The 20,682-nt window shown below is 41.9% G+C and overlaps 1 protein-coding gene across 1 annotated transcript in view; it reads left to right on the forward strand.

Moving 5' to 3' along the window:
* UTP20 (UTP20 small subunit processome component) overlaps positions 1-20,682 on the forward strand; it is a 107,711-nt gene that overhangs the window by 38,114 nt on the left and 48,915 nt on the right. The window contains exons 23-29 of the mRNA XM_044280640.1: positions 5,413-5,503; positions 9,820-9,905; positions 11,745-11,870; positions 12,634-12,800; positions 13,678-13,886; positions 19,666-19,809; positions 19,922-20,001. Coding sequence (XP_044136575.1) covers positions 5,413-5,503; positions 9,820-9,905; positions 11,745-11,870; positions 12,634-12,800; positions 13,678-13,886; positions 19,666-19,809; positions 19,922-20,001 — 903 coding nt within the window. The remainder of the gene's footprint in view (positions 1-5,412; positions 5,504-9,819; positions 9,906-11,744; positions 11,871-12,633; positions 12,801-13,677; positions 13,887-19,665; positions 19,810-19,921; positions 20,002-20,682) is intronic.

Genomic DNA, 20,682 nt, shown 5'->3' on the forward strand with positions numbered 1-20,682 from the left:
TTCCACCAAGATAAGGCAGTGCTCTGCCCGGTAACTTCTTTTCACCCGAAGGTAGTCTCTGCCTTCCACGTCAACGAATCACATGCACAAGCTTTGTTTACTATATAAATAAGCAAAAAAGAGAGAGGCGCACCATAGGGTGAAAAACGTACATACACGGTTCCAAATAATACCCCAGTTGGAGGCACACCTTAGGGTGTTGTGTAAAACATAGGCACAACTCTATTGTAGGCGTGTCAGGAATAGCTTTACGTTCCCTGGATGTGGTCGGTATGCAGCCACAGATGTGAATATCCTCAAGTGGGGTTGCCTGAAGTCTCACTGAGGATTGTTATGCAGATACAGAAAAAAACATCCTTCGGCGCAAAACGGACCGGCCAGTTGGTGTTAACAGCAATCTTCCAGGTTTATTGGTTACAAAAACACTTCACAACGTGTTTTGGGGAAAATGACTTCCCTTGCTTAGAATAGCATCTTAAGAGCAGATATGTATGTGTGTGTGTATATATATATATATATATATATATATATATATATATACACCAAGGAAAAATGGCGGCACTGGTACACAATCCAATAAAGATAGGGTGCACGTCTCCAGGGGAATAGGCTTCTTACCCCAATGTATAGTCCAGAAAAATGTGCGGCACTCCAAGGAAAAGAACAAGTGAACTTTATTCACCCAGGTGGTGCAACGTTTCGGTTCTGCACTAGAACCTTTTTCAAGCCTTGAAAAAGGTTCTAGTGCAGAACCGAAACATTGCACCACCTGGGTGAATAAAGTCTTTTCTTTTCCTTGGAGTGCCGCCCATTTTTCTGGACTTATTTATATATATATATATATATATATATATATATATATACACACACATACACATACACATTTCAACTAGAAAAAAAGCCTAAAACAAGGCTCAGAGGGGAAGGAATAGGGGGTGGTCCCTAGGTTCTGGGGTGATCATATAGGGATTTTTCTAAGGATACATAAAAACGTCCTCAATAAAAAGATTTAAAGGGGTTGTCCGAGTTATTTTTTTATTCTTTCTATGTTTCTAACTAGGCAAATGTAATGGCTTTCCAATTAATTCACTTTATCTCCAGTGGCTGGTTTCTCAGATTTCACTGAGGGTCACATGACCTGTGATGTCAGCTTCCCTCCCTGCTCTGCTAATGTTTGTGCACAAGCCTGAGAGATCCGTACACCAAACGTCACAGTGCTGGCCACGCCCCCTGCACTGCCGGCTGCTGCTTATTGCTCTCTCCCAGGATTCTTAACCCCTTCAGCTGCACAGACTCAGGGCTGAAGTGTTTACTGTGTAGCTGCAGGCAGTGAGGAGACAAATGCTGGGCACAGGAGCTGAAAGAGAAGTTCTTCAGAGCATTGCAGGTAGGTGGAAGATCCTGTGTGTATCAGCAGTGTCATTGTACAGCTAGGATTTGTAGTCCTACACATACAACATGCTGCTGAGTCTCCCAGCAGGCAGACATGTCACTCAGGGCAGCACTTGTATTCACTCCCTTGGCAGTGTCATTATACAGCTGGGACTTGTAGTCCTACACATACAACATGCTGCTGAGTCTCCCAGCAGGCAGACATGTCACTCAGGGCAGCACTTGTATTCACTCCCTTGGCAGTGTCATTATACAGCTGGGACTTGTAGTCCTACTCATACAACATGCTGCTGAGTCTCCCAGCAGGCAGGAATGTCGCTCAGGGCAGTACTTGTATTCACTCCCTTTGCAGAGCAGGGGGAGGGGCAGAGATTGTTTTTATTGCAAGTAAACAAAGGGCCATAAGACAACCAGGGAAATGAGGAAATAGATTTTTTTTGCCTAAAACTTGGTTAGCTTAGTTATATATCGCTGACCATCAGATTTACAGTGCTATATTTTTTTCCATAACTCAGACAAACCCGTTAAGCTTATTTAATCAGGGGCTTTTCTTGTATAATGAAAAAGTGTACTTATTTATAAAAGAATTCATGCTATATCGCATGATTACATCGAGCTGCAAGGTCACATGACAGCAACTAGCAGGTCATGTGCCATATTTCCAGAGGAACCAGACGCCTAGTACTGGGAGCCTGCTCCCAGCACACCACGTGTCTGCCGCAATGCTGCCTGGGCGACCAGACGCCGGAAGGAGCGGGTTCCCCGGCGTCTGGACGAGGGAAAAATCTCACATGGCCAGCGTCGATCACGTGAGCCTATCACGTGTCTGAGACATGGATCGCTAGACGCTGGTGTTGCCAAGGTAACAGTGATGCCGGGGACAGGCGGCTGCCGATTATAATTCATAATGAAACCGCTACAGGCTAAGGGTCCATTCAGACATCTGTAGTGCATTGCGGATCCGCAATACACCCGGCCGGCACCACCATAAAAATGCCTATGTAACACATTCTATTTTTTTCGGGAGCCGTGGACAGGAAGATCTGGGGCCCGCTCCGGAAATGCGGATGCAGAGAGCACATAGTGTGCTCTCAACATCCATTCTTCCCCCCTAGAGAATGAATGGGTCCGCAATTGCGGAACGGATGCGGACCCATTATTACGGATGTGTGAGTGGAGCCTTATTGAGATAGGAATATTGGGGGAAATAGAAAACGCTAAAAATATAACATTACTAAAAATAGAAGGTTTTAAAAGATGTAAATAGCAATAAGTCTATAATTATATAAAACCATCGATTATATAATCTAACCATATATAAAACAACATTATGCACAGAATATGGGTTTCACTTTCAAACCCAATATTACCATACATAATAATTTTTTTCCTTTTATTAGTTAAACCAATTATATAGAGGGGCATCAGGATCGGAGGTACAGGCCTTGTTATAAAATAGGCTGTTTCACGGTGCCTCCTTAAAGACTGTAAATATAGTCTTAGGCTAGATATTACTCTATGCCAGTTTATAGATTTAATTCAGGGATAAAATATATAGTGGGTAAAGTGCGGTCTAAACTATGGGATAGAAAGAGCTGGTGCATTTTTGGGCGCCCAGAATGGGCCCTTATCCCCATTTTCATAATGCCAAAGGTCTTTTACCCTGGCTATAGAAAAAAATGGGGATCTTATCGTTCATGGGCTTCATTTAGATCATCAGCCTGGAAACAATATTTTTAATATAGGGCTTTTTTGAGGCCCCAGTTCTTATTTTCATAGATTTATTCCGAAGGCTTCATTCAACTTGAAAATCCAGAACATTTCCTGTCTTTTTAATGCTTGGCCTATGTTTCGACAGTCATTTGATATTTTTTCAATGGGCATTACTTGTTCAGCCGCATGACTAGAGACACTGGGGCATTCCAATACATAAATGATGTTTTGAGAGCCGCAATCTAGATGGTCTTTAATTGGAAAGGAGTCCCCTGTGGGGGATAACCTTATTGTGGAGCATCTGGGTAGATTGCACCTAAAGCTGCCCCCGATTTTAGAGGTCCCACTCACCCCAAAGGCACCCTTATTGCTATTTTTATGTATCTTTATAGGGATTTCTCTATAATCACCCCTGAACCTAGGGACCACCCCCTCTTCCTTCCCCATTGACCCTTGTTTTAGGCTTTTTTTCAAGTTGAAATGTATGTATGTATATATATATATATATATATATATATATATATATGTATATGTGTGTGTGTGTGTGTGTGTGTGTGTGTATATATATATATATATATCTGCTCTTGTGATGCAATTTTAAGCAACCTTTTTACACCTGAAGAAGGGGAGTTGTTTTCCCCAAAACGCGTTGTGAAGTATTTTTATAACCAGTAAACCTGGAAGATTGCTGTTAACTCCAACTGGCCGTTATGTTTTTGCGCCTAAGGATGATCTTTTCTGTTTCCACGTCAACCAAGACATTGTTCTCCCTTCGTTCTGCCCCTCTCCCTCACATCCTAGGGAGTGAACTCTCCATCAGCTGGAAGTGGTTTGGACTCTGAGGATTTACTTGTCCATTTCTAGGTCATTCCACCGTACGGACTCCCTGTTCGATTTTCCTGAAGGTCCCCGCAAGGGCTTGCCAGCCTCTAAGGTGACGATTGGCAGGTGGATTCGCTCGGCAAATGCTGAGGCATACCGCTCCCGGGGCAAGGCACCGCCCCTCGGTATCACGGCTCACTCGACCAGGTGGGCGCTTATTGGGCTCGTTTCTGCCATGCTTCAACCTCACAGCTGTGTAAGGCAGCGACTTGGTCTTCCTTGCGTACGTTCACTAAGTTCTGCCAGGTGCATACCTTTGCATCAGCGGACGCCGCTCTGGACCGCAAGGTCTTGCAGGCAGCGGTGTCTTAAGCTTCCGCGAGGAGGTTGTCCATTGGTGTGTGGTTCTTTCCTCCCCGTAGACTGCTTTTGAACGTCCCACGGTTCATTATTGTTCTATTTTTGCCGCAGGCGGTTGGTTTGCCAGTAGGGTCCTCAGTTCTCATTCGGTCCTACTGACATTGGTTGGTTTATGTTTCCTTTAATGTATGTTTTTCTCCTACTGCTTGGGCACAAACTGATATGCTCTCTCCAGGCTGGAGGGGGTATAGCCGGCAGAGGAGGAGCTAACACTTTTCAGCCTAGTGTCGTCTCCTAGTGGCGTCTCCTAGTGGCAGCAGCAGCTATACCCACTGTTTTGTGTCCCCCAATGAACTAAGCGAGAAAGAGATTTTACAGGTGAGTCCACAAAAATCTCGTTATCCCATCTCCCCTTTTCACCTCTCTTCCCCCACTGCTGCTCACCGCTTCTGTGTGTGAGTGCTACCATACACTTTAATTTGCCAGGCAATTGGTGCTCTGGTGACATCATAACGTTGCTTGATGTACGAGAGCACTGCTGATGCAGCCGATATAAGTCCCTATTAGCAGCATTGGCAGAGCAGGACTTTTTGTGCTCTGCATCACTGTATTGAATAGCCCTTGAGCTACTGTGCAGATATTACTGTTGCAATGCCGAGTGGTGCCTATGTGGGTGGCTGCTGTTCATGTGCAAAAATGCACACTCCTGCAGTCCAGGCCACCACAGTCAAGAAAACAAGAGAACACACTGCACAAGCACAGGTAAACAGTGGCCTTGAAGATCTTGGGACCATTTGCCACTGAGGCCGGTAATTTATTGGCTGCAGTGGTATATGGGATGTCACCGTTGCAGCCACAACAATATATAACTGGTGGAACCCAATGAAGAGGAAGGAACAGCAAGGTTGGATCATAGAGGCTAGTGAAGGTTAGCTAAGTTTTTATAAGTTTTTACTATTATTATATACTATTAGTATAATACAATTTAAACACTGGCAAACCCTTTGTACCTCAGTGCACTGTATAGTCCAGTTTGTTTTATAGTCCAAAAATATCAAATAAAATATGGTAATCTATTCATTTATTGTGATATTTTTTTGTGTATTTTGTTTCCTGATTCTAAAGGCAACTGATCGTTCATTTAGGAGTTTTTTCCAAGTTTTCAAATCCACGTGCGTTATATCTGGAACCCAAGTTATATGAGCTCTATACCCAGGTAATCATCCGCATGGTATCTATCTTTATGTAATTCAATTTGTTTCTTTTAACGATTGTGATAAATGACATTTAGTCAATGTCACCTCCTGTCAAATGCCAGTAAGTGACTTTGTGGTTTCCTGTATCTAACATAGTTGTGTAATTTTATTACCCACACTACTGTGTGCCAATAAGGATACACCAACCTATTAATTAGTTAATGCCACCTGCACAGCATAGCTATCCTGTGGTGTTTTCTAGTTTAACTTTAGAGAATGTGTAACTTCACTTTGTAACATACATGATATATCTACTACTGTTAATGTTTTGAACCCAGCTTCAGCTCTGTCATCAAGTAACTACTCTGTTAGCATGGATATTATATTACTTTACGATTTTGTTATATATTAAAGGGAACCTGTCATCAGGTCATGCTGCCTAAACCACGGCAGCATGAAATCCCAACAGAGTCTCTCATGGCAGAGTGCCATGTCCTGTATTCCTCTCGCTGTATCTAGGATGACAAGTTACCTGAGATCCTTTATGCATGGCTTGTTCTCTCTGCTGCTGACCCGTAGAAATAGTTGAAGAGCATTTTACAAATTTAGAAACTTTAATAATCGTTGAAGAGCATACAGCAGTGTAGGTCCTTGAAAAAGATAGGTACATTGCATTAAAGAGGTTATCCGAGGTTTGCTGACTTACTCAGGATAGGCCACCACTAGCTGATCGGCAGGGGTGCAACTTCGTCACTGGAAGCTGGAGCTGGAACGTCAATAAGAGCATATCTGCAGTGACCAGCTGTGTCCATTACAAGGTTGACAAAACTGTGTAGTTCCAACTTTTTGAGAAGAAGCTGCAGCCGAAACACTGATCAGTGGGGTGGGAAGTGTTGGACTCCCGCTGATTAGTTAGTGATTAGGGATGAGTGAACTTCTGTTTTCAAGTTTGGCGTACAAGGTTCGGGTTAACTAAGAATTCCATTATGGCTTCCGCTACCACGGACCTTGTACACCGAACTTGAAAACAGAAGTTTGCTCATCCCTATTAGTGATGGCTTATCTTCAGGACAGGCCATAACTTAGTAAAGCCTGGACAAACCCGTTAAAGAACCATTGGCTACCTTGTTTAGAGCTAAAGCAGGCACATTTGTGTATTTGCTATTTTAGTAATATTTATACTCTTGGCTGTGCTGGGTGTTGATTGTGCTGCACTACGGAGGCACAACAGTGGGAAAACTGTATTTTGACCCTAAGGTGGAAACAGTTTGCTGTGAGCAGTAGTAGTTGAGTAATTTACATAACTAGTTCTGCTCACTCAGGCTGAAGACACCTACAAAGCTTGGATCCCTAATGGTAAACAAAATATTGTCAGACTTACAGCTAGTCATTAAAATGGCTTTCACAAGGCAGTTATAAAGGAAGCAATAACATAGTCTGGCAACCTATCCCTATAAAAAGATCTTTTTACCAGTTCATATGATAGATTGTGTGAATTCACTTATTTACTATTTAATTATATTTTTCAAAAGATCTCAATTTTCTTAATATCAGGATAGAATTTCAAAATTCTATTCAAAAATGTATAAATGACATACAATGTGAAAACAGACTGGCCAGGATTGAGATCTTTTGAATTCACTTATTTACTATTTGATTATATTTTTCAAAAGATCTCAATCCTGGCCAGTCTGTTTACACATTGTATGTCATTTATACATTTTTGAATAGAATTTTGAAATTCTATCCTGATATTAAGAAAATAAATGAAAATACCATTACAACAGATAAAGCTTCAGTTTTCTGCTACACAGTTCAGAATTCCGTAGAAGTTGATTGAAATACTAAACTCCTGCCTGGCCAAATTGGCTACAAGATGAGAAGTGTTCCGGAGCTGGGTTGTTTCCTTTGAAAGTGTCAGAAAGTCAATACTAGGCGAAAATTGAAAGTGGGCCACAAACACCTAATCACATAATTAGGGACAGGCATGTGCTTGCTCTTTCAGTGAGGTTCAAGTGTGTGCTATGACTATACCCAATAATGCCACCACCTGGTCCGCTTTCTGCATGCAGTATTTGGAAACCAAAACCGGGAGTGAATTAAAAAATGAGGGGGAAGTTGTATCTGTACTTTATACTTTCTCTCATTTTATGATCCACTCCAAAACTGCATCAGGAAACCTTACCCACAAACCTTTAAAGTGGTCAGATACTAGTTCTACACAGGTGGTCTACAGAGTATATTCACGCTGCACACACAAAAATGCTGAACTGATCAGGCACTGGTACAGGCAGAATATCCAGTGCCTCACAGGTGACATCTTCTCTGTTTCAAAGTCCACTTTCCCTTTCTTCTTTTCTCTTTCTTCCTTTGCATCCCATTGCTACCCTTACAAGCAACAGAAATTCAAACTCCAGACCAGAACTCTAGATTAAAGGGGTGGCCCATCTCAAGTATTGGTGGCATATCCCTAGGTGGGACCCGCACCCACTTCCGCAAAGTGCAGGACAGAGGACTGCACATGTATGACCAACCCAGGCTGGGAAGGGATTGAGGAGGATTAGAGGAGTGAAATGGGGTGCTGGAGTGGAGTGAGTAGGGATAGAGGTGGTTATACTCACCCAGTGTTTACCACAGTGACCGCATTTTCATTCTCTTCACTTCACCCCCACTTGGGGTACCAGCAGGGTTACCTCTTTATCCGCTAGTACTCAGTTGGTAGGGAGGCTGGAGTGGAGGGGGGACTACAGAGTGCAGGTGACCCCATGGCTGGTGGAATGCAGGGATGCTGGGCTTCCCTGGTCCACTTTGTGTTCTTCGTGGAGGTCGGGCAGTGAGGGAAACTGACGCCGGCCTTCCTCCCTGTGTAAACAGAGAGGTGAGTCACCTCTGTTTCCCATACCTAAAGAGGAAAAAGGTCAAATAATAAAAGAAAATGGCAGAAGTTGGCCTGCAAAGCAGGGAGGTCTTCCTCCTATGCACACTAAGCTCAAACTGATTAGCTTAGTGTCTTCAGGAGGGGTATAGCTGAGGGGAGGCATTAACATTTCAGCTTAGTGTCACCTCCTGGTGGCAGAAGTTATACCCCATGGTCTTCTATGTCCCCCAATGATACAAGTGATAAATATAAGCACGTGCACTCAAATATATTTAAGTCATGTCTGTGTCTTGACTGGGTATTAATGGGTTCATATGTCAAAAACCAGAGACGCTGGTTTATGACACCAGCAACACTTTTATCCAATTCTGGGCAGCCTCAGGTCTAGGTCTGCCAATTGTTGGTAACTGTTCTGTTAAGTCGGTCACAAGTAACAGCTTTACTGTTTGTTTGTGAGACGCTCATTTAAAGGTGACGTGTAATATCAACTGTAGTCACTTTTACAAAAATGCCAATATATCTATAATTAAAAAATAATTATTATTAGTCACTTTTCTAACTTGGCTGGTTGAAAATTCTCCACAAACGGCTTGTCAAATTTAAAATAAAATAAATAAATCACTGCAACAATAAATATAAAATAACAAAAGGACTTTTTACCACTATTATCCCTTGTTACTTCTAGCATAACACTTCAGTCCTTCAGCATTAACGCTAGCATCCCGTGCACACCAAGTCACCATGCAGCCAATCACTGGCCTCAGCAATACTCTGCACTGGACTGCTGAGGCCCTTAATTGGCTGCAGCAGTGACAGGTGATTGGCCGGGTGCCCATCTATACTGATGACCAGTGGCTGAGTGGGAACTTAAAGTGGCTCTGGGAAAAAAAAAACAAGGCGGGCAACACAAGTAGGTGGGGGTCAACAATACCATAGTGCAAAACACCATCCCAGTGGAACCAAATCACAATATACTGGCTCAAAAGCTGTCCCTCTGTGGTGGTCATCAATAGCTACCATCTTCTGTCCTCCTCCTCCAGTTGAGCAGGGGGCTTAGGAGGTGAGGTGTGGGCCGCAGCATTTGAATTCAGGAGGGCATGTGTAGTTGCCGGCTGGGTACGGGAGTAACTGAATCTCACAGCGTTAATTAGTGTTGAGAGCTCATTATGTACCAGGTCATTGGCAGAGAGGAGAACTTGGGTGGCCCCCTGGGGCATCGACCCACCGGGAAATTTCATTGTAGGATCTATGGCCAATCTGCCCCTGCTGATGAACTATCCTAAGAATAGGCCATTAGTTTAAACACACAGAACCCTTTTAAGATGTTCAGCAATACCTACAGTCTGTTTTATTTGAAGTTATGTAAACCACTTCTCCCTAGGGTATAATGCAATGATAAAGCACAAAAGACCCAAATATTTTATGGGACATGGTTAATTTCTCCCCTTTTCTCTCCAGCTGCTGTGTCATCAAGATCAAAATGTACAAAAAGTTGCCTTGGATTGTGTGCTGAGCTACAAACACCCACATATTCAACCCTACAAGTAACTATTTTCTTATTTTTTATGGATTTTGGAAATCTGAAATTTTGAAAGATAGAAATTAGAGTCGAAACCATGTTGAAAATAAATTTTTCCACCCAAATCATTGGTAGTTATTTTATGTGACCACCTCCTTATAATTAAAGTCATTGAATAACAATATATGTATGTATGTTCATTTATGATTTGGGCACAAAATCCACTCTAGTCCCCCATTTGCAGTAAAACTGTCCGGATACCTCAGTCTTTTCTTCATTTGGATCACGCGTCAGCCATTTATGAAATGGTTGCTTAGTCTGAGTATCATATGCTGCAGACTTTTTGTTGTAGGTTTGCAGTGATATCTGCATATCTTATTAGCAGATTTTGAGAAGTGCAAAATTAATGTTGAAACTATGCAACAACTTTGCAAAAGGATTGACATGCAGCTAAATATAAAATAACATATTTTTTGCTCCATGTGGCTGGGATTTTAAAACTATATTGTGAATTATGACAGAATCCAAACTAAAGATCTGCAATAATTTTGCAGCATATCTACTCAACTTTACAATCTAAATGATGCAGTTGGCTTTTTGCTATATAGAGCACATATTTTATTTTTCATTTTATTGATTTTTTTTAATATCCTTTTCTTTTTGTTTTATACTATTTTGGTGTTAAAAATGAATTGTCCTTATGGTCTAATGCCAAAATCTCCCATACATTTCGTCTTTCCCATACAAGACCGAATGTTTTGTCCTCACTTTTGTGAGTTTCACAGCTTTTTGGCCTAGAGCCATTATGATATGCTGTCGGTATACATATCCACGCTTGCTGAAATAAAGTTTGAAGTCATTTTGTGGAGAACACACCGCTTGTGTCTCTGTATGATGATTTTTCCTGCGCTGCACAACTTAACCGTTGATTTGTCCCTATCATCACATCTAGGGATGAGTGAATCAACTTTGGATGAAACATCCGAAGTCGATTCGCATAAAACTTTGTTAGAATACTGTACGTCGCGAGCGCTCTGTACAGTATTAGAATGTAATGGCTCCTATGAGCTGAAGTTATTACTTCGCAAAGTCTCGCGGAACTTCGGGAATTACTTGAGAAGTTAATTTCTACTATTAAAAACCATTTCCTGAACTCTGTTTCGGTTCCAAGTGGTACCTTAGAACAGAACCCGAGTTCGGTAAAAGATTTTTAACAGTATAAATTAATTTCTGAAGTTATTACCTGAAGTCGTCGTGAAGTAATAACTTCGGCTCATCGGAGCCAATACATTCTAATACTGTACGGAGCGCTCGCGATGTTTAATCCGAAGTCGATTTGCTTATCCCTAATCACATCAGTAGAGTTGATTACGCTCACACTATGCTAACCACCCAGTCCCATATGTTGTGTTTTCTCCTTGCCCTATTTCTCCTAAGCCCTTATTCTCCCGTCATTCCTAGAATTAAATCAGGCTATACTCCCATAGGTCTGATGCACACAACCTTTGTTTGGATCCGTGTCCGATCAGCATTTTTTTGCGTATTGCAAACGGGTCCACAAAAAATGTGGACTGCAAACACATGTGATCTGTGTGCTGTAAGCATTCGGTCAGCCATTCCTCAAACTATAGAACATATCCTATTTTTGTCTGTTTGCAGTCAAGAATTGACATTTCTATTAGGAAAATTAGGAGGCATGAGGCCATATTAAGAAGCTGAAGTATTAACGTTTCGGAACGTAATTTATTGCCACATCCTAAATATATTGCTATGTATAAACATTACTGTGCATTTTGATGCCAATGTGAATTGTACACTTAATTTCTTCTGAAATATTGGTGAAATGTGTTTTCACATCTTACAGGGAAAACCTGCAGAGGTTGCTGGAAGATAAAAATTTTAAGGAGGAAATTGTCCATTTCAGCATTTCAGAGGAGAGCTCTATAGTGAAGCCTATGCATAGAGCAGACATAATGCCTGTGCTCATGAGGTAAGTCCTATGTACAGACTGGCAACAGATTCGGTAATTGCGGTCCTGAAACAGAAATGTTTAAATTCACCTTTTAATTGTTTAATGTAGAAAATATTTTGTTCCAGATAAGTTACTCCTGCTAGTATAGTCTTTGTCTTACACCTATTTTTATGCTGCATTACATGGTTTCAATAATATATTTGCTGTCCCACACTCTGGGAACAGGAATAGGTGGCAGATAGAGGAACACACCCGCACTCCCAGTCATTTCTCAGTGTGAATGGCAGCGATCAGCCGACCAAGGAGCTGATACATGTTTGTCAGCTGGCAGCGCATCTTCTGGTAAACAAGGGATGTGCTGCCACAATAATATAAAGTGTATGTGGGACAAAAGATCAAAGTTCATCCCCGATACAGGATCCATTGTACAGTGTGAAGGCCTTTAATATGAACACCACTTCAATTGCTATATCATCAATTGCCACTCGTCATAGCCCCACATCATGCCTTCTAAATGAACCCTAAGTTACCTAATTTATCTTTTTTTTTTTTTGTAGATTCTTTAATGTAGAAGACTAACGTAGGGGTTAAAATAGCTGCAGACATGATTCTCAGCTCTTCTCTCTGATCATTGCCAATAAATACCTATATGTGTTTCTGAGCTTACGTTCTGAAGGTTTAGAGAAATTGAATCAAAGAGTAATCTATAGAATTGTTCCACTTGCCTGTACATTAGATGCAACATTAGTCATATACGTTTCCTTTTTTTCTCCTTTTATAGAATATTATATGGACGCATGAGAAGCAAAACAGGCAGCAAAACACAGGGCAAGTCAGGCGCTGGAACACGAATGTCAATTGTTCTCCGTTTCTTAGCTGGTTCCCAGTCTGAAGAGATTAGGATGTTCTTAGATCTTCTGTATGAGCCTGTGAAACATCTGAAGGATGGTAGGATATTATTCACTGCATGCAAATCTTTAATTCACTTGTTGTTTGGATGTACCCATTTGGTAACTGAAGCCTGCCTGTAATCACCAGCGAAACACTGGACAGCCAGACAATGTAGAGAATGTAATATTCTGTTATGGCCATTCAGATAAGACAGCGGCTTTCTCCACTTAATGGTTTCCATATTTCCTAATAAACCGTATGGATGCAAAGGGGTCAAAGACACCACACACTGGGTGAGATTTTAGTAAAGGGTTGCCCCATCTCACAGTTTCCACTTCAAGATGGGACTAAGTGCTGGCCCCAGATGGCCGGACATACTGAAACAGCCAAGCGGGCCGGCGCTCCACTGTTTCCGTAATTCCCTTTTAAGTATTTTACGCCAAAAAGTGGAGTTAAAAAGTCAAAAATTATTTTGCGCTCCCTAATTAATGACATTTTTTTGTTTCTCGACTTTTTTCTAAAGTGACAAGGAAAGGGGTGAGGCTTAGTAGTAGGCGGAAGAGTCACCCACCAGATTTACTACAGTTTACACCGGAAATTGGCCTAAGCACAAGTCTGCGCCAACCGCTAGCTGGTGTTGATTTGCATTTCTGGCGCAAGGAGGGTCAGAGATGTGCCTAGTTTATTAAGAGGCCGCCAATCTAATAGTTACCCCCTATACTGTGGATGTTCTCAGGTGGCCAAGGAAATGGTAAATGTGCTCAAAGGGTATTTCAGAATAAGAAGGCAAAGAAATATGTCAGCTCAAACAGCATATTGCACATTGGTAACTGACAGGAGCCGTGATATCCTCAGTCTATGTACAATGGCACTTTAAAATGAAAAAAATACACATTTTTTGCTTGCTGATGTCTAATTAATTTTTACTTTGCAGGCAGCTGTCTGGCACTGGTACAACAGTCTGTAGAACAGGTGGACCTCTCTAAGGTTCTGCCTCTTGGACGACAGCACAGCTTACTCAATAGTTTGGAGGTCGTTCTTAAAAATTTAGGTCACTTGATCAGCCCCTTCTTGCCAGAGATGCTCCAGATTTTACTTTGCTTTACAGCATCCGTGTCTCATATTCTTGAACAGAAAGAAAAGGTAAGCAAGTTTCAGAACATTCTTCTTAGGTGGTCCCCGTGGCTTATTACTAAATTCATTATCATTTTTAGAAGGCAAACATGCTTTAACCAAGCTCAGAGGCGAGTTCAGTTGACATCTGTATACTGTAGTGCGATTACTTCTACTGATTCTTACAAATCTACTGCTTTAGGTCTTTGACTTTGTCCCACGTCTCTTCCAGGTTACTGTATAGTGCCCACTGTAAGGATTATACTTTCCAGTATGCAGATCCCCAGAGTAAGCTCTGGAGAGGCATTGATTCAACAGGGAATGCTAGGAGATGTCAGGTCCTCTTCAGCCAAAACAAATTGAGGCTGCAGCTTTTAACGCTAACTTGCATACACCCAGTCAGATTGATCCTTTTATTTTCCAAAGGAGCTCTGAAAAATGGAAGGTAGAATCTCATAGGTCGCTATGGGCTCCCAGTTTCCCTTTGCACCAGTTTTGATAAATCTCCCCTTAACCACAAAAAATAGCATCAATAAAATCAGTCATGCTGGGAGACGAGGCCATCGCAAAACTGAAGCAAAATTTCTCATTTGTTTAAAAGAAAAAAGATTTAAGGCCGGCCTCATCACTTACAATGCAGTTGGGCAGGAAACCTGCAATTCTCCCCACTTTTCCCTGTGACAACTCTTACAGAATCTCAATACAGGAAGTGTGGTCACATGGACTAACAGTCGACGTGCTTTTCTTGACCAGCCTGCAACATCATTGGTCATGTAACCTATTAAAACATAATACATTAGTATAGCAAATCTCTGTGAAAACAGATTTCACCCATAGTGGCATCTTAAATTGAAGATGTATGTGACCCCTTAATGGTTTGGCAAGACTTTTGCAGGTAACTGTGTGTGCAATGGAGGGGTCAGTGATGTAAGTAATAATTGCTGCTTCTACACTGATGATCGTGGAGAGAGGCTCAGCATTTTACTGTACTAAGATTCCAGAACTTTTCAGTTGGGGGGGAAAAAGCACTAAGGGTGAATTCACATGACAATATATATTTTGTGATCAGCAAGAAAATATGATTGACGTCCTCGTTCCATCCGTTTTTTTTTTATATTTGTAAAACGGACAAGAATAGGACATATTCTATCCTATTTTCAGGACTGTGGAGCGGACGCACAGATGTGTTCGCATTTTTTTTTCGGGCCCCTTAGAAATGAATAGGTCAGCATCCAATCAGCACAAAGTCAAGTGAATGGTTTTTAAGTCTTCTTTTAGCATTTGTCAGGTTTATGTCAGGATACTTTTTCTTTTTTTCTTTTTTTGGTGTGCCTTGTACATTATTTGGCACTTTTATGGTGCTATATAATTTATTTATTGATGTAAGTTAATGTGGATTAATCCTGAAAGAAAAAATCAAGATCACAGATCAATCCATACAAATTGATCTAAAAGTGTGCCAGATATAGGCCTAGAAAAATATGGAGGCTTCCATATTATGGCAGTATTCATATGCATTAATTTAGGTAATCCCCAGCCTGAACTACGCCCCTGACAGAGATATTTGAGGTAGTGAATGCCAGCCGCAACTTGTCTTTTTTTTTTTTTTACCATGGCAAGCCGTGATTCCATAAGAGTCTGTGACTAAGCCATCTGGATTGTCTTTGTAGCCAGTTACAAAATGATTGGCCAAACCAGAGACTACTGTCTGTCAATGCTTATGGAGCCATCGTGGCTTAGGCTACTTTCACATTAGCGTTCGGGGCTCCGCTTGTGAGTTCCGTTTGAAGGCTCTCACAAGCTGCCCCGAACGGATCCGTACTGCGCTAATGCATTCTGAGTGGATGCGGATCCGCTCAGAATGCATCAGTCTGGCAACGTTTGTCCTCCGCTCAGCAGACGGACACCCGAACGCTGCTTGTAGCGTTAGGATGTCCGCCTGACCATGCGGAGGCAAACGGATCCGTCCAGACTTACAATGTAAGTCAATGGGGACGGATCCGTTTGAAGTTGGCACAATATGGCTCAATTTTCAAACGGATCCGTCCCCCATTGACTTTCAATGTAAAGTCTGGACGGATCCGTCTGAGCAACTTTCACACTTAGAATTTTTTCTAAACTATAATGCAGACGGATCCGTTCTGAACGGATCCCATCGTCTGCATTATAGGAGCGGATCCGTCTGTGCAGACACCAGACGGATCCGCTCTGAACGCAAGTGTGAAAGTAGCCTTAGGTACAAAAATATCTTTGTGCGTCCATGTAGTATCTGAAACCCGTTCTCAAAATGATCTGATTATGACTTTAGTCATTTCGCGCATCCAGCCTCTAAATCTCCGGATGTCAGCGGTATTTCTAGAATGCAAAATGGACTAGTGTTTTTTTTTTTGTTTGTTTTTTCCAGGTAATCACTTTACTTAAAACTCCATGTTACTTGTTCACAGAACCTCTTTAAACATTTTTATAAAGAGCCTTACATTGAACAGCATGTAATGTCCATACTCAGAATGGTCTAACAGCAGGTTTTCAGATTCAGTAACTTGTAGATATGTGCCTCGTATGCCAGGCAGTCATTTGTGGAGTTCATTTGTCGCTTCATTAGACAGCAAGGTGTGAAAAGTTCAAGAAGCTAAATGCCACAGGCTTCAATCTGGGTAATGATTATGTAACAGTCTAAAGCTAGATTAGGAAAAAAACTATTTGGTTAAATTTCCACTTGTAGAGCAGGGCTCTCACTGACCCTGAGGGTCCAGATACCAAGAAGGTTTAAACTTTGTCATTAGATTTATGACAACTACGTAAGAACTTATTGACAGAGGTGCAGCTGAGCTGTTATAACTTTTAAGAGGTTAAGCACTTAGGCTACCTAAATTGAACTGAGAATTTATCAGACTTTTATCATTTCCTAACCCCTTCCTGATCTTGCGTTTTTTCCATTTCCATTTTTACAACCTGCCTTCCTGGAGCCATAACTTTATTTTTCTGTTTGCATAGCCATATGAGGGATTATTTTGTGCGGGACAAGATTAACTTTTTATTGTCACCAATTCACCAATTTATATTGCATACAATGTAGTGGGAGGCTGGAAAGAAATTTCTACTCTGATAGAATTGGGGGAAAAAACTTAATTCTTCCACAGTTTTATGGATGTTATTTTTATGGCGTTCCCTGGTCAGTACGATTACTTTGATACAAGATTTTTATCTGTACTGCACATAGACGAGATGCAGCAACAAAAAGTCGGTTGGAGATGAGGCTGGAATGTGACTGTCACGATCAGTGTGTGTGTGGGGGGGGGGACTGAACACTGGAGGGAAGGGAACAGTAACTGGGCCTGGAAAATAGGGAAGAAACAGGTCACCACCTAGACAACCCTAATCTGGGCTCTATCTATCAATATGAATAGACCCCGAAGGTCGGAATATTCATATGCAGGATACCTAGGCCTCTATATCCCTATTAGGCCCTGGAAAAGGTTAGGGCCAGAGACAACCCATTCCTCCCCAGATGGACGAATGGAAGTCTCTTTCTCAGGCCCAGATGCAAACAACAGGGTATATACCAAACAAATGGACACTTCTGTCGAGACGGACGAGCAGGAACACCAGAGACAAACTCACACCAGCTCAGCCAAACCCAAATGAAGCTATAGGCCTCGTTCACACTTCAGTGTTTGGTCAGTGATTTCCATCAGTGATTTGTGAGCCAAAACCAGGTGCAACTCTAAACACAGAACAGGAGCAGATCTTTCCCTTCTACCTCATGTCTGTGGAGGCTCCACTTCTGGTTTTGGCTCACAAATCACTGATGGAAATCACTGACCAAACACTGAAGTGTGAACGAGGCCATATACCGCTTAGTCTGAAGGGTGGGGTCAGACTATAAAAGGTAGAAGTGATGACCACTGAGCGACAGCTGAGAAAAGGGAAGTGGTCATTACCCCTATCAACATTGACTCAAGAGAAATCAAGGAGGCTGTTGGATTCCTCCACGCTCAGCCAATCTCCTTGATTTCCTGACATCAGTCACCTGGGGGACCGTGACGTAGCACGGAGGGGGTGTACATATTGAAGCAGTGGGAGTTATGTCAAAGCTGAGAGGAGGGGGGCTTGACGTGTACATGAAGGTGGGCTTGGACACTGGTAAGAGGTGTCCCTAAGTTGTTTCTGCCGTCTGTAACACCCCATTGGACACTTTGCGGGCTCATTTGCATTTCAAACAAAGTTCATTTTCTGAAGATTAGAACCACCAATGGCTAATAGAAAGGTACATTTGTGAATATGGTGACACATGCTACTATTCTATTAGCGATGCTAATGACTGTTTATTTTTATTTTAATATGGGCAAAGGGGGTTATTTTTTTTAATTTTAACTTAAGTGCCCCTAGGGGACTTTAACATGCAGTTGTCTGATGACTTCTCCCATCGACATCAGTGATTTAATATTTCAGGCTATGGAAGATTCACTGTGTTACTGTTGAGCCCTACCTTGCCTCGGGACCTTCAGAAGGCTCAAAGCTGCCATAGCAACTACAGTAAATGGCTCCCTTGACCTTGGCAGGAGTGCAGCTTTCTTGCAGTTTCTCAGCTCATATGCTATGGTCGGGTGTCTGCTGTGTAAAACAGTAGAAATCCAGCTGATGTGGCGCCCTCTCAGGTTCTGAGTAGGTGTCATCTGTGAAGACTTTGAGGATGCCTGGCCCTGTTGCTCAAGGGACGCTTAAGTAGCTAAGGCTACTTTCACACTTGCGTTCAGAGCGGATCCGTCTGAGACGGAACCGCTCATATAATGCAGACGATGGATCCGTTCAGAACGGATCCGTCTGCATTATATTGTAAAATAAATTCTAAGTGTGAAAGTAGCCGCAGACGGATCCGTCCAGACTTTACATTGAAAGTCAATGGGGGACGGATCCGTTTGAAAATTGCACCATATTGTGTCACCTTCAAACGGATCCGCCCCCATTGACTTACAATGGAAGTCTGGACGGATCCGTTTGCCTCCGCACGGCCAGGCGGACACCCGAACGCTGCAAGCAGCGTTCAGGTGTCCGCCTGCTGAGCGGAGCGGATCCCAAACGCTGCCAGACTGATGCATTCTGAGCGGATCCGCATCCACTCAGAATGCATTAGGGCTGGACGGATGCGTTCGGGGCTGCTTGTGAGAGCCTTTAAACGGAACTCACAAGCGGAGCCCCGATCGCTGGTGTGAAAGTAGCCTTAGGGGAAAAGGTGGTGGTCCAAGTGGCTCTCCCTGACACGCGAGTCTGGAGCGTGGAACTCGCTGAAAGGGGCCTGACTGTCACAGCTTGGGATGGGAGTCGTTTCTCGGGGTTGTGTCCTTTCTGCGGCAGCTCTCTCTGAAACTGTCACAGATTCCAACAGTAGATACGGCTGTTAAAAGATGGAACTGAGCATGTGCAACTACATCAGTGACTGATGTGGACGGAGAAATAAGGACAATAACAAACGGCAGGTGGTGCTATACAGATATATTTTATTAAATAATTGAATAAAATTTTAATTGCATCCAATTACAGAAGTGTTCAGATCCAGGTGCTGGTTTGAAAAATGTAGAATACTTTTCGTGAGACAACCCTTTAAATTATTCCAGTTGAAAACTTATGTTTTGCATGATCTACCAGTAAAATGAATATTCACAGGACAACCCCTAAATATGAATCCCAAAGCATAATGACACTTCTGGTGCAGATATATAGAAAACATTTTTCCCAAGCATAATAAAATGTTGAATGAAAATTTTATATATGTAGTTCTTATTAGTTTTTCATTATTTCTCTTTAATAGATTCAACTTAAGTTTATTAATCCACTAAAAAATTTGAGACGTCTGGGAATGAAACGCTTATTAGAATTTTTCACTGATTTTGACACCTACCCCTACACTGCTGAGGAGATTGATGCTGTATTTGTTGCTATGATTTGGCCTCAGGTAAATATCACTTTAGTAATATAGTATTCTTGAGAATGCATTTACATATTTCAGGCGTTATCTTTTTAGGTCTGATGTGAACTTTTAATAAATATTTTATTCTATATTACAGATTTGCAGGCTGGCATTGGAAAGTCAGCATTCTCCTTCTTTTGTTCTAAAGTTAATTCATGTTTGGAGTCAGTCTTCCAGGTAATACATTGATTTATTCCTTTATTGGTATCTGCTTTCTCCAAATTATTTTATTTGAGGGTCTGTCTCAGAACTTATATTTGTGTCAAATTAGAGTGTCATATAGGTGTAGCAGACCCTATGCAATCAGAGCACCACAAATCTTGTAAAAACGCATGCAAGCATGTGGTTTTTGCTACTATTACATACACAGTATAATGGCCCATTCACACGACCGTATTTTCTGTCTGCATCCAATCCTCATTCTTGCAGATTAGATGCAGAGCCATTCATTTCAATCACATAGGCTAACACATTTCAATGGTAAACATATTACATATACACTTAAATAGGTTATTGGTTATTGGCCTTCCCCAAAAACCTCACATCTTCTCCTCCCCCAATACCGTCCCAATAAGACACCACGCACTCTGCTTGGATTAAATCGGCCACAGCAGCTGTTTTATTAATAAAATAAATACATCTATAAATGACAATAACATTAGCCTTAACATTGACCCCTGATGAGGGAGATCGTAGAAAACCCAAAATTTTACCATCCATGAGAAGCCAACTTGGCAATTCCATCTTGCCTCCAGCTGTAAAACACCAGCTCGGAGACACCAACTGATGGACGCCTTTCCGAACCAACCAAGTAAGTGCCTGAAACTATGAGAGTCCAGCCCCACCATTGAGGCCCTC

This window comes from Bufo gargarizans, chromosome 2 (assembly GCF_014858855.1).
Source record: "Bufo gargarizans isolate SCDJY-AF-19 chromosome 2, ASM1485885v1, whole genome shotgun sequence".
Classification (NCBI taxonomy): domain Eukaryota; kingdom Metazoa; phylum Chordata; class Amphibia; order Anura; family Bufonidae; genus Bufo; species Bufo gargarizans.